The 15,719-nt window shown below is 39.6% G+C and overlaps 1 protein-coding gene across 1 annotated transcript in view; it reads right to left on the bottom strand.

Annotated features, from left to right (window-relative positions):
• Positions 1-15,719, bottom strand: part of LOC134790172 (transcription factor Ken) — a 33,713-nt gene that overhangs the window by 5,517 nt on the left and 12,477 nt on the right. The window contains exons 2-3 of the mRNA XM_063760986.1: positions 2,600-2,782; positions 637-757 (exon numbers count right to left, since the gene is read on the bottom strand). Of these exons, the coding sequence (XP_063617056.1) occupies positions 637-757; positions 2,600-2,782 (304 nt within the window). The remainder of the gene's footprint in view (positions 1-636; positions 758-2,599; positions 2,783-15,719) is intronic.

Here is a 15,719-nt window from a genome sequence, read left to right as displayed (position 1 = left end):
ACTCACCTCTATTAATGGGACCCTCTGTAAATGAGACAGAAATTTATTTGTACCTGGCTAACTGAGAGCCTGGGTAAGTGGAATACCTCTTTAAGTGAGACAAATCTGCTCGTCCCTTGAAGTCTCACTTATCCAGGTTTCACCGTAATACTTATGTTGTTTTGGAATTTTTATTGATTCTATGATACAGTCGTTCGCAAAAAAACCCTATTTGGGACAGTGAATTTAAGCTAGACATAACCTAGAAATAAAATAAAATCACAAACTAAAACGAGTCAGTTTATATATTTTTTACTGTCGCGAACTATTGAACTTTTGGTAACATCAAGATCGGCTACGTCAGCCACTTGCGAGCACACCAGATACATCAATGGAGTTGATAGCAGTCGCCATGGTCGAATCGGCCGTGGAGTTATTATTATTACTCGTACTTTCTACAAAGTAAGTATGCATAAAAGCTAAAACAAAATGTCCAATATGTCCATATTCATTCCTTACATTTACTTGCCTCTAGTAAGAGACGAATGTTTGCGAGCGTGCTGTACATTATACCTATATGTAACACAAATATATATGCTAGTAAGTTGTTCAAAAAAATCAGGATGACTAAGTTTATGACTACTTTGCAATACTCACTTCAATGTAGGCCTGGCCGCTGTAGAGGAAGACCAGGAGATGCCTCATCAGCGTGCTGTTGATGCCCGACATGTGGATGGTGACGGGGCTCTCCGTGGCCGGCGTGTCATCGAGGATTTTCCTGGAAACGACAACTTCTTGATTAGCAACGAAAGTTTTTATCAAATCGAGGTTATTTAGGCGTGTTTTGGCCCAAAACTTTTTGACCCAAGAGAAATTTCGCGTGCCCAATTGATGTTATTGGTATATTTTCACGGGTCAGATTGATAAGTTCACAGGTCATAGTTCGATGATCCTTTTCTCTCTTGATGACTCAAGCTTGACCAGGAAGGGGCCGGGCCGGAGCTCCCGGCACTTCGTTCTCTGTGGAAATGCACCACGTGATCACCGATCAGCCGTCATAGAAAATGACATGTCGGACGCCTCGGCCCAGGTCCGACCCGGCCTAGCGTGAGTCATTCTGAAAGCCGTTTGGCGTTTCAAAATGTAATTTAAACTACCTATTAGTCATTGCTTTACCAAAATACCGTCATAAAGCAAACACCTTTCATTATCCGCACCTAATTGAACAAGTGAATATTTTAAATGTCTCTAGTTTGCGGCTGGTTTTGCCTCCAGGGCCGCAAGGTCTTGGCCTAGTTTGTGGCTGATGATTTGTGGCTTGGGCATTGTTATTAAATATTTAGAACGAGCATTGTCTTCATGTTACCTACACATCCTAATAACCACGTTCATAAAGGTATAGTACCTACGTATATGTACTACATATACATAGGTATATGACTAGTCAAGATGATTAATACATGAGGGATATAATACAAGGAGGAGTTTTGGCCGAAGGGTATCAAGTTTCGGCGGTTCCGCGGCCGGCTCCCTGACACTGCTGGGTTGCGTAATGCATCGTAACCATAACGTGATTTGTAGTGTTTAGTTTTAAAATACATATATTTTTATATGTATGCTAGTTTTAAGATATTTATGAATGGCCCACTAATTGCCTGAAATAAAGATTTTCATTCATTCATTCATTTATAATGATGATAGTTTTTGAGTCGTCCATGCTCCTTAATACTGAGACACTTTTATGACTTCATTCTTACTCAGAGGGCACCGCGGTGACCGACAAATGTCATAACCATGAATAATAGGTATTAGGGAGAAAACACACTTAAGCAAATAATTTCTCAGTCAAACTGAAATTACCTGTCTGTATTGTAGTAAAACAGTTGTACGTCTAAATGGATAAAATGAAGGCTATATTATCATTCTAAGGTAGATTTGTATTTACAAAGGTGTGTGAACATTGTCGTCAGATTAAGTTCCTTTAATGTTGTTTGGTTTTTGTTCCTCTTTGCTATTATTAGCATTTTATATTCTGTACTAGTTTTATATTATATAGTATTATTCCAAGCTTAACAACGTAACGGTTAATAAAACAATATGGCTAATACAGTGTACCAACACAAGATGATTGTAATATTAGTTATAATGACAGTTATTGAAAGCCCGCCAAAACTATACTTTTTAAGAGTGTAGGGCTGATATATGTTATCTGTGACTTTTAGCTTTGCCTGTCAACTTGTGAAGGATTACCGCTAAATGAGAAACCTGCTTTGTAAAACTAATATTAATTATAAACCTGTCAAGAAGAACATCGTGTTTATATTTTAAAGCAGCATACGAATCCCCAGAAAGAGGCTCACAGGGTGGGCTATCACTATGTACATACCTATATTACCTCAATACCTTGCTTGAAGTTGTTAATAATCTCACTTGGTAGGTCGACAAGCGGAATAAACAGACTTTTCTTCCTGTTTCGACGGTAAGAGCATGAACGCACGCTCAGAGCGTCAGGAGCGTGCACGCTCGACGCTGACGCCAAAAATGTATGGTGATCGGTGAGCGTGCGTTCCGTGGCCGAGGCATAGAGGTCCTCGTCATTCAGGAGCAGATAGTCAGTTACCTGATGAGCGGGCTAGCCGCGGCCATGACGATCCGGTGCGCGGCCAGCGGCACGGCGTCGTCGCACACCAGCACGAGGTCGGAGTAGCGCGCGCCGCGCCACGCCGCGCCCACCTCGTTCAGGATGCAGGCGTGGTGCTTGCCGTACGTGAGAGTCAGCAGGCCCTCGCCCATCATTCCAGCACTGCGGAAGAAGGAGACAGAGGATTAGCAATTGGGCAAGACTAGTGAGTTTGAAATAGAACTAGAAAGACTGTTGCGACGCGCGGAGTAAGGCGAACGGTACAAACTTTATTACTATGAAATAAATGAATTTAATGTTTACAAAATGCCCGTAATATTTACGAAATATCTTCACAAAGGTAAGATATAAATGTTATTTCGCAAGAACGCCAGGACGAAACAAAAATAAACTTTGTGAAAAATGTGATGGCAAGAGAGTGAACTACTTATTTACCTTTAGATGTCATTGCGACAAAATTTTGTCGCATATATGTTTTTAGATCATATCTGTAAATTTGGGTCTCGCGACATGGTTAATAGGTACTGGTTTTGCAACATTTAAGTACTTAGTTATCTTTAGAAAGATCAGAGATTGAAGCTCGGCGCAGAGATTAAATTTTCAACGCGAGATAAGGCACATTTCGTCGCCGACACACTTATCAAAATGGTGTGAAACCATTGCGACAATTAAAACTATTGTAACTTCGTGAGAAATAAACGTAATATTACAATTTAATAGCCATTATCTCCTTTAATTAAAACGTGTATGCTCATTAATGTTAAACTTTAGAGCTATGAATCTTCGTGATCCTTCAAATTGTGTAATTCACAGCAACGAATAAGTGAAATCATGCCAACATCGATACTCACAACTTCGGTTCATTGATCTCATTCGATGCCAGACTGAAAATAGTGTAAAGGAAAACAAGGTTGCAACCAATGGACTGTTACGAACGTTTCAATATCATCGGATTTAAATCGATTTTACCTACTATTCATTCTAAGATGGCACACAATGGCTATTACCTAAACAATTCAAGTGGTTTCCTAACCAAATTACAAAGGTTAAGAGGCGCCGAGAATATAAATGAGCCCGGACGGTTTTGGTGTGCTCTAGGCCCGCCAAAACAGAAGTCCCAGCTAGAAAGTCTGTCGCAACCGACCTTGGCTCTATAAAACGCAATGTGCCATTAACAACAATAGCGCAAGATCGCTTAAAAGACGATCAGCAGCGCTTCTTAGCATTGTATGGCGTTTAGCAAACGCGGGGTCACAAGAGCGGCACATTGTTAGTGTTGCGTTATTCCTCCGTTTCTCTCAAAAGTCACATTTAATTGCGGGATTTGAACATTTACACTGCAACTAGTCGGTCCTCGAACGTTCTCGCGCATGCTAACGATCCGAAGTGCGTAGTGTCACGATTTTGTAATCATTTTACTGACAAGGTCGCGGTATATTGACCGATTAACAAAGCATTGAATAAATTCACACGTAAATCAAGTGAGAAGATTCAACGTTGTAAGGATGAGTGCCGACTTAATCTATTTTCGAAGGTTATACGTTTTCGTCGTGCTCGTTTGAGGCAATTTATTTTTTGCTTAGTTAGAAAGGAAAATAGGTTTTCGAGCGGGTAAAAGCCCGCGAGGTCGACACGTATCGGCCTTTCACGGCTGTCGCACAATTATGCGGATAATACCGCAATTGTGTAAAACCGATAATTATATGCAAACTAGGATATCGAGTTTGAGCTAGCTTTATAGCAGCTCGGTATTCTAATGAGCCTTTGTGAAAACGTCCGGAGAACAAAGAAGAGAACCAAGTAACATTTCCTTGAGCGCGGGAAACGTGAAGTCATTCAAATTACAAATAAGCAGTAGGTAGATGTGTGAGATAATCTTTTCGTGTGCGCCTGCGCGTGTGGTAGAGTTTTCCTGAGGCGATGAATGTGGGCCGAATTGGTCTTAATAAGCCTCTAATTGAAGGCCATGTTCTTATTAATAGCCGCTAAAAAAAATTAACGAGATGAATTATTATTATGTTTTACAATTTATTTATATGTTATAATCTTGAAGTTAAGTTCGGAGCATGTTATTTGTAACATTAAAATTATGAGATATTCTTTTATATTCGTAGATTGAGTCTAGCCTTGCTTGTAGGCTATATAAATTCAAGATGAACCGCCTACGAATAACTTATTTATGCTGGTATGTCATTCCAATATATACTAACACTCTGCTGTACCTAGGTATTTAATACCTAAGATACCATGTATGTATGTTTGAATCATGTTTCCAGCAGCGTGGTGTTTGTTAAATATTACGTCTCATATTTTTTTGACTACTTAAAACCCCAAACGTGAAACCTTTAAGGCCAAAATGACAAGGTACTTAATTGATTTTAAGTGCACCGTTTTGCGTGCTACACCTAACCAATCCGATATTAAAAAATCCTTAAGATTAAAAACACTGAAAACCTTCACTTCATGATTCATTTTATGTTGCAGTATATACAAATTAAGTCTCTTTGGGTCTGAACATACAACGTCGCATATAAGTCCAATTTTGAATCGTAAGCGTTTCGCGTTTAGGTAAGGTTTAGGTTACAACATTAGGAAGTTATGTCTTTCTAGACATATTGTCTATATATTGTGCAACTTTGAGCCGTAAGCTCTCCCGTTTAGGTTGGTTTTAGGCTACAGCATTAGACTGATAAGTCTCTCTAGGTTTAAAGGTATAGTTCTGTATTTCAGGGCAGAGCCTGCGCAGCGGAGCGCGCCGGCTCGCCCGCCATTGTGCGTGTGTAGCGAACCGACGCTGCACTTTGCATGCATCAGATCGAGCCAGGGTCCTGGCACCCTGCGCGACCTTAGCCGTTCTTGTGGACTTATTAATTTAAAGCAACGCTATTTTCAGCCCAGATGTAAGTTTGAGGCTTTAAAAAATGCGAGTCGCACTCAATTCGGCGGATTTTTACGTTTTTTTTTAAGAATAAGGAAATACGAAAAATCTTTTTACAACTGCTTTAGAGTCTACCTCGAGCTAATTATAGGTAGTAGGTAACTATCTAAAACCAAAATGCTCAAAATTAAACGGCTGCTATTTAACTGATCACCAGATTTAGTAAAATTTAATACCAAAAAAATCTATTTTACCACCCTAAAATCATGAATGATCACCAAAATTATAACACCATTTTAATGTGAAATGATTACCAATTTTATTACATTTTACTATCCTTTTAAAGGAAATGACACCAAACTAATCATTATTAACCCAAAAATAGTTCATGATTACCAAATTTCAAACCCCATTTTAATGTGAAATGATAACCAAATTTTTACATCTTGCTATCCTATTAAAGAAAATGACACCAAAATAATCATTGTAAACCCAAAAATAGTAAATGACCACCAAAATTAGAACTCCATTTTAATGTAAAATGATAACCAAATTTTTAAATCTTGCTATCCTACTAAAGCAAATGACTCCAAAATAATTATTGTAAACGCAAAAATAGTAAATGATCACAAAAATTGTAACCACATTTTAATTAAAAATGTGGAAATATTTAATATATCGTTATCCTATTAAATTAATTAATCCACTTCGTCACCTTTTTCTAGTAGCATTTTATTTCTGTAACAGTCGCAGTTCTAACCTAACCTAACCCACTTTTCTAGTAGCATTTTGTTTCTGTAAGGGTCGCAGTTCAAACCTAACCTAACCCACTTTTCTAGTAGCATTTCTTTTCTGCAAGGGTCGCAGTTCAAACCTAACCTAACCCACTTTTCTAGTAGCATTTCGTTTCTGTATGGGTCGCAGTTCAAACCTAACCTAACCCACTTTTCTATTAGCATTTCTTTTCTGTAAGGGTCGCAGTTCAAAACTAACCTAACCCACTTTTCTAGTAGCGTTTCGTATCTGTATGGGTAGCAGTTGAAACTAAACCTAACCTACTTTTCTAGTACCATTTCGTTTCTGTAAGGGTCGCAGTGCTAACCTAACCTAACCCACTTAACTGATAGCAGTGTAACTTACTTTTCTAGTAGCATAACGAAATGCTACTAGAAAAGTAGATTAGGTTAGGTAGGTATACTAGGTATGCGGTGCGGGCTACGGGGGGTTGAGCGGGAGGGGCTAGTAATTTTGGCATCAGTTTACTTTATTTGGTAATATGTATACATTTTTTGGTAATCATAGTGGTTTATTTAGGTGAAAATATCGCATTAATTTGGTCTTCAAGATTTGGTGATCATTAATGATTTTTGGTGATCATTCAATATATTTGGTATTTGAATACAATTTGAAGTGCAGTCGTAATTAAAATGGTGGTACTTTTGTATTTTTAGGGTTTATTTTTTTGGTGTTCAGTAATTTTTTTTGGTAAGCATGATTTTTTTATTTAGGGTACCAAAGTATTTTTTGGTGGTCATTATATTTGTAGCCAAATTAAACACCCGGGGGCGATTTTTAGGGTTCCGTACCCAAAGGGTAAAACGGGACCCTATTACTAAGACTTCGCTGTCCGTCCGTCCGTCCGTCCGTCTGTCACCAGGCTGTATCTCACGAACCGTGATAGCTAGACAGTTGAAATTTTCACAGATGATGTATTTCTGTTGCCGCTATAACAACAAATACTAAAAACAGAATAAAATAAAGATTTAAATGGGGCTCCCATACAACAAACGTGATTTTTGACCAAAGTTAAGCAACGTCGGGAGTGGTCAGTATTTGGATGGGTGACCGTTTTTTTTTGCTTTTTTTTTGTTTTTTTTTTTTGCATTATGGTACGGAACCCTTCGTGCGCGAGTCCGACTCGCACTTGCCCGGTTTTTGAATTTCGAGCGCTCGATTTCGTGTGGCTCCCTTCAATACTATTATTAATTCTATTAGTAGAATTTAAATGTCTAGTTAGATGTCTAGGTAGAGATAGTAATGAAGGGAGTCACGACAAATGGAGCGCTCGAAATAAAAAAAACCGGGCAAGTGCGAGTCGGACTCACGCACGAAGGGTTCCGTGCCATAATGCAAAAAACGGCAAAAAAAAAACGGTCACCCATCCAAGTACTGACGTTGCTAAACTTCGGTCAAAAATCACGTTTGTTGTATGGGAGCCCCACTTAAATCTTTATTTTATTCTGTTTTTAGTATTTGTTGTTATAGCGGCAACGGAAATACATCATCTGTGAAATTCAATTGTCTAGCTATCACGGTTCGTGAGATACAGCCTGGTGACAGACGGACGGACGGACGGACGGACGGACGGACGGACGGACGGACGGACGGACGGACGGACGGACGGACAGCGGAGTCTGTAATAGGGTCCCGTTTTACCCTTTGGGTACGGAACCCTAAAAATCGGCCCCCTGTTCCGAAATGGGCCACTGTGCGATATTGTGTCCTTTGAATTTGAGCCGCTAACCACGAATAGATGTACACAATTAGTGGAAAATCTAGAGGGAATACGGATACCTATAACTTATAGTACTTATATAGTAGGTAGTTATGTTATAGGATGTGAGTGAATAATCGTGGAGCTTATGTACACATAGATAGGTACATTAATAAATGTGGAGACTCGAGACGAAAGACCTCACAGTTAATAAAGGTGACAAATTGATTAACCCTGAAATGAATTCATCCTTCAGACCGATTGGATGCAAACAGAATGCACCAGTGAGAGCAATTACTATGAGAAACTTTTATATTTGAATTTAACACCATCTATCGAAAACACTAATGACTACTATTGACTTTCTCTTGCTTACCGGCTCTCAAAGTGTTGCTACCCGCCAGATGGCGATAGTAGACTGTTTACTAGATAAGAGATAGATGGCGCTAACAGTATCTTTGCAAGACGCTTGATTTGTATATCGTATTCACTGCCCTAGCGAGCGATCATCGACGACATACATGAAACATCATTGTTTAACACATGAATTTATTTCGCAAATGATTAATGGCGCGATGAAAATACGTGCTAGATATTTTGAAAGCTCAATGAAAATAACGAGGGAATGGCTTGGCCTTTTCCTCGACAATCATCGGTCGGCCTTCGTTTTACTTGAAAACACTCACTTTCACCGAGTTGATAAACAAAATTCAGGAAACTTAAGACAATCTCTTTCGTCGCCGGCTAATTTGGACTATCGAAGGTAATTCGGTTAAGTAATGTTGTTTCTGAAAAAGGCGTTACGTAATAAAATAACTGTTAATATGTTAATGTCTTTATTTAATAGTCTCTAATAATCTGTCAAGTGCAGATTCATATATTCAACACATTTCAAAAGCGGACAAAATAGCTAATGAATAGATCAGGAAGAAAACAAAACTGCTACGAGCGATAATTAAATTACATCAATCAGTCAGAGAATCAAGTGTGCAGTCCAAGGCTTACAGACTACTTATCCACTAGACGGACTATAATAATACAAGAAAACAGGCGGTCACAGCACATTATCCTAATAAAGTATTAAAGCGCAATCGCGCCTCCGTTACGCTACCTTAATTTTTCAAGTAAAAGAGCGCCTGTGTGGGCCCTAGTCTTCTCATTTGCTTTATCGTGCGGAGTCTGCGGAGGCAGTCTATGCCAAGGCTAGATCATAAAAGAAACGCCGGCCATAGGTAATGGCTGCCCACACTAATTAAGCACGTAGCGACCTAGAAGGCAGCATTACAATCGTTTACTCGATCCAGCGATTCTAGATAGCCATTAAGGTTTTTATGAGAGTATGTCACCGTATTAGGAATAAGAGAGAATTGCGAGAACCGTATGTGATAATTGTTCCATAAACCTTTAGTACGGCGCCTATGATTTATCTAAATGGTTACACCCATCTTATCGGGTACACAATGTTTAATGCTATTGGGAGCAATTTATTTATAGCGGATTTAACGCAGATCAAAGCGGGAATTTCACGCGTATGTATATACAGTTTTACTGTATCATACACATCGAATTATTGAATCAAGTAGTTTTCTGTGAAACAGCATTTTTTTGCGATTGCGGTTTCGGGGGGCTAAAGTTGTTCAGTATGACCTACATATTCAGCTAGCTGAAGCGGGCTAGGTTAGACGTTGAAAAAACACCCTACACGCATATTCTGATTGTAATAACGGGTCATGAATTTATATAATACTGACACGCTAAACGTTAAAAAACTAGTATTTATTACTCTTACAGATGACAATTAACTGTGTGAAACGCCGGAAACAATAAAGGTTTGTTTGACGGCAGTCGTGTTTTACGAAACGTTTCGCGATGCCGGTGTTGCAAGTGAAATTGTACAAGACACCCGTCTACTGGAGCGTAGGATTGAGAAAAAAGTTTACACTTTCGCTGTCTAGTTAGGCAATAATCGAAAGTGGCGTTTGATCTAGACTGAAAAAGACTGAAACTTAATTTAGCGGGTTACAGACGTAACCTTACGTAAAAACTCATCATCAAGATTTAAGAGCTATGCTCTTGTCGGTGGAGTAATCGCCTCTCTTCTCTATGCTGGGCCAGCCTTCTAACTCCCTCGTACGACACGACAGAAACTCAGGATTTAGTTACTTTTATTTGGCTAAGATATGTGAGCCTGGGGCTTCCTCTGCGTCTTTTCCCCTTAATCTTGCCTTTCAGGATGTTTAAAAACAATCTGTCGTGCCGTATCAGGTGGCAAAGCATCTTGCCCCTTCTGTTAGCTATTGTGTCTAACAGGCATCTCTTCTCTCCTGCCATGCTCAGTACCTCTTCGTTCGTCTTCCTTTCTGTCCAGCTTATCCATAGCATCCTTCGCCTACACCACATTTCAAAGGCCTCCAATCGCCATCTGTCCCGTTGTGTCAGTGACGTAAAAATTACTTAATCAAAAATCAATCATGTTGTTTATAAGGTAAATATTTTACAAACTGAAAAGCGTGGGTGTTATGTTTATATTTACGTTATCGTACTGGTTACATAGAAAAGGAAAGGCGAAAGTTAGTTCGCACGGGCGGTGGAAATGCGTAACACGAAGTCGTGAAACTCGTGAAGTAGTAAAGCAGAAAATAAGGCTTCAGCATATACAAACATGAGATACGTATGTTTATATGTCTATAGAGAAAATTAACACATACGAGGAACAAAGCGGTCTATTATTCGATACAAAACGCATCATTATACTACAGTCTATACAATACCTAGGTTCAAGTGCTTGGACCTATGTCCACAGCAAGCATACGAATTTTTGCTTCCTGTAGGATCATATTTTGGTTTAATTAACATGTATTTAGTCATTGTGTACCTACTTATGTAATGTGATTTTTGCCGACCGGTACGGAGACGGAAAATATGTGATCACCCGTTGAATGTTTTTTTTTAAATTCTTATCTCAAGAATACCTAAATCACGAAACATAAAGCGACGTAGCGATATTTAGAGCGTACATGAAAAATTGTTAGCTGATGTGGATTAGTCAATTCAATAACCTTTTAATATGTATGACGCGACCAGATATAAAAGGACTTTAGGTACTTCTGGACCTCTACGGTTTCCTATTAGCCAAGTAGAATGTCTGGCACGTGTACGCAGTACATACAAACGGTTGTTTGCTCGACCAGTCGTGAGGTGAATGGAAAATATGCAACTTATAAAAGTAATATTCTCGATACAATTAATGTTTACATTACATTTCACATGTGCTAGTCAAGGACAATTACAATCTGTTTTAAAGAGTGCTTTGTTTGCTGCTCGAATGTTGTTTTTGTGGTAATTCTCTTCACGTGTAAGTTTATTAATAAATTGGTTCTTTATAGCACATCAGTACCAAACAAGAATACGGCCCACCTGGTAAGCTGGTAAGGGTGGCTGATGGTAAGCACTGTAAGCAGTTACCATAGCTTGTGGATGCTTAAATTAAAAGATCACTAAAATCTTTTAGACGCTACTTTCTTAATGAAATCTCATTATTGTATGTCCCTCGAGAAAAGTCTCTACTTTAGAAACCTAAATGAAGTCTCGTTGGAATTTAAAGGAGGTATTCTAATCTTGGCGACGTCACATTACCATCGATGGTGACAAGTATTTAAACAGTTGTATTTAAATAAAGAAATGAGGTCAAGTGTAAGTCCATCTAAAACAGTTTGGCCGATGTTCGAGTTACATTCATAGTGCCGGTTATTAATATCTAAACGCCTGTAGGGTCATGGGCGTGACTGATGCATCCTCACCAGGTCCTGCCAAGAATAGAACCAGCACAGCGAATTCCACTTCTATTTAAGACGCTGTCATTTAACTAAATCTGGTAAAACTGGTTGCTAAGAGATAATAGCGTTTATTATTAACGGGCTTATTATAATAATTTATTCACAAACAAAGCAATAAATCTAGGCGCTAAGAATGTTGTTAACAATTATATTGTCTAGAATCCAGGCTGATCAGCATGCCCCGATGAGCGCGACACGCGGCCTGGTTGGCCACAATCGCAGAAAATCCTATTTGAGAGGCGCATTTACATTCTCGTGAACGGGTTTCTGCTCTATTTGCACAACTGAATCGATCCGCTAAATTGAACCGTCTGTCACCAGTCTAAAATAACCCGAAATCGCAATTTGCGACAAAATAAATACGCTCATTATCAACGAAATGCTAATGACATAATTAACTACGCTGGATGATTTTATGATGCAACAAAAACGAGAGGCGATGAATTAACACGGTGGGATCCGCTGCTACGAGATTGGGAAGTCGCAATACTCGCAATAATAGAAGCCGGTAGTACCTCAATGACAAAGGTACCTCTAGTTAGCAACAAGACCCCTATACCGAGCTTCTAACAGGCCTCAAAGTATGACAGAAAGCGATAGTGATGTAAGTGGATAGTTGTCAAACAGGAAACGGCGGGGCGCGCGTGGCGAGCGATACGCCGCACGCGCTTTGTGCTGCGGCCTTCAGACGAAATGTGGAGCCAGCCCCGGCACCATCCACACAAACGTTATGTAACCAGCTCCACAACAAATGCCACTCCATTCATAACACAACGAGCCGACTGTCCATCCTTGGCATTTTTATCTCGCTATGTAAGCCTATCGAAATTCTTCACACGTTTCCGGATTGTTTTGTGCGCACGAGATGTTGTTGTGACCGCGATGTTTACTATCGTCGGCAGAAAATCGTCGGTCGATAAGGTTATCGACGATAATTTCTTTTGCGTTGTAAATTGTAATTGTATTATTACGGAAATGTCCGAATTAATAACATAATCAAGTGCGAATGCCCGAGATCGTTATCGATATGATAATATTTGTCAATCAACGTGGTCGGATTTAGTTACTGTTACACGCCTGTCATTGCCTCGGTAATAATTGAATAATATGAAACCATAACGACTTGTCACCTGACTTTAAATAATCGATACATGCATGTTCTGACTGATTATGCATATTTAATATTTCATTTTTTTATCGTACCCCTTTGCTCTTAAGTAATATAACAACTTATCTATTTGATAGGAAGCAAGTGGTTGTTGCATTGCAAGTATCTATTAATGTCATTTTTAATTACTCCACAATTCATAGAATCATTGTTGCATTAGATTAAACAATAACTATAATTTCAGCTTCGTTGGCAACTGACAGATGTATTTATTTATAAACGGCGTCGTACCCTCGAGAGAGTCTTGGGCCGAAAGCGCGAATGAGTTTTACCTTCGATGATGCTAAAATAGCTCCACAGTTACACTCTCACCTTGCGTTTGATTGACGATCGATCCCTTGTGCCAGATACTCGCTAACATGACTGCAAACAACTGTACTGTAAACATATTTTACTAGCAATTGGAAAGTAAATAATCAGGCCTATTTCAGTAAGTAAATAGAATAACGTAATAGTGATGTTAACTGACGATGACTTGTCAGGAAGAACCTTCACGGTCAAAGCGATCGGTCGTGAGTATGGGCGAAGTACTAGGGCCGGACAGAGAGCCTACCGCGAACCACGTTCGACGTGTTGCCTCCTTGTCTCAATTACGTACGAAGTTACAAGTGCGACAGAGAGGCAAGACTTCGAACGTGATGGTTCACAGTCCTCAGATTCCTTTCTAGAAATGCTTGACTGATTGATGCTCTCGTTGCCCCCGGCTTGTTTCCACATCTTCGCAACGGCTCGGAAACAAATCGAGTTCGTGTTCGACATTTTGCGATCACTGCGGCAGTTAGATGACATTTTATAAATAACGTGTCTAGGAAAAGGTCGGATTTGATTGTAGGCAGCCATTTGAATAACTCTTGTGATATTATTGCAAATTATGACGAATTAAGTCGTCTACATAAGGCGGTTCTCACGGCGCGAAATTGTTTGACCTTGGCTCGGTAGGTGCTTGCTGTCTGTTCGGATGTCTAAATAAATACCTCTACACGTATTATTAGTCTCATATGTATAGCCGTAAGCGGTTTTAAAATTAAAAAAAACATTGGATTTCTATCGATTATGGAAGATCGCTTCCGTTAGCAGCTGGTTCTGTCCGAGGTGAGCGAGACGCGCCCAAGGTCCGTTTTGAAATAGGATGGCACTTGACCTTCAGGATGAAAGTCAACATTGTTGCGCAACGCACGCCGCACAGAACTATGCTAATAAAGCATCTACGAGAAACATATTGGGACCTGGTCATGACCCACATAGCCACGTTCAAGGATTTCACATATTTGGAAGGCGATGATTTCAAAACCGAATATTAAGGCGTTTAGCGTGCGCGAAGGCGACGGAGGCCCCTAGTGACCTACGCATTGTTCGGACTTTTCTCTGACGCATGTAGGTATCTAGTTAGGTACCTACCTACCCAGCTGGGAAAGCGAAAACAATGCCTTAGATGAATCAGTTGTGACTACTTGTGACTTATTGTCTGTGATAGGTACGTTGGTGTTCATGAATTCTTTCTAAATCTAACGATACGTTCCGTCCATTCAAGTGTTGAAAGGTAGTATGACTAGATTTTTCACCGGTCCTTTCTACGGTGGGTAGCGCGGTAGTGTGCGCCGCGCGGGCGCTGGTGTGTGAGTAGATCCGCTGCATAGGAAGGGGGGCCGGCGCGGCGAGCGGCACGCGGTTTTGTAATAGCGTTTTATTTCAAGGTCACACTAGCAGTTTTTAGAAAGTTACCTTACATGCATAATCTTGGATAAAAATCTTTACCATTTCTTTTACAAAAATTGGGTTTCGTAACACTTGGATAATACTTAATATGCTAATGTTTACACTCAGTTGTGTTGAAATTGTGATGTCGCGTTGAGCTTTCAACTGCGGGTTTGTTAGTTCTAATCTAACTGATGACTTCGCGTTTCGTCATTTCCTGGGCGATTCCTGGACAAGCGATGTATTTTTGGAACATCGATATACGTTGTGAAAGTCACTTTAGGTTTGCGACTTGCGCCAACGGAACGCAAACTACTTATCCCGATTTCCCCACATGGAAATGATTTTATTATTTTTATTTGTGATTTTTGGTTAAAAAAGAACGAAATAAAACCTACGATAAAATAACATAGACACATGCCTAACAAAATCGCAACAGCAACTAAAAAAAACACCACGTGATCTAATTACTTTCCTCACCGCATATCGTGAAAGTACATAATACCATACGTTTCATCACAACTGTACTCGCCGAGCCGTGCTCTTCCCGCGCCCGAAATGATGAAATTTCGACGACTGCCATTTCGTACTGTTGTGTAATGGCCACGCTAAATTTTGCTGACAGAGAAAGTATACGAAAGGTTTTACGTAATGGCCGACGTAACGCGGCTCCGTCTTGATTTCCTTGCTTTTACATCTATCACGGTTACGTGAGTTTTTGGGGTAATTTTGAGCATCTTGGTCTAGTTTGCGTTTGGCAATGTCGAGAGGTGATTCTTTAACGATTTGAGTAGGTAATTGATGTTCTACATTCTATGTTTATGGTGTGATTTTGCATTGGTTTCGAAAGTATTTCTCACGTTTTATTTACCGGATGGTGAGAAATATTATGACATTATGAAGTTAATGTTCATTATTACATTGGTATATTTATTTTCTTGCAAACTTGTAAGAAAATAAAGAAGTAATATTTATGGTTTAGTTTGTTTAGTTTTAGTTGATTTTTAGTGGAATCGGTGAAAAACACC

This window comes from Cydia splendana, chromosome 4, assembly GCF_910591565.1.
Source record: "Cydia splendana chromosome 4, ilCydSple1.2, whole genome shotgun sequence".
Classification (NCBI taxonomy): Eukaryota; Metazoa; Arthropoda; class Insecta; order Lepidoptera; family Tortricidae; genus Cydia; species Cydia splendana.
This window is presented reverse-complemented; position numbering and strand designations above follow the sequence as displayed.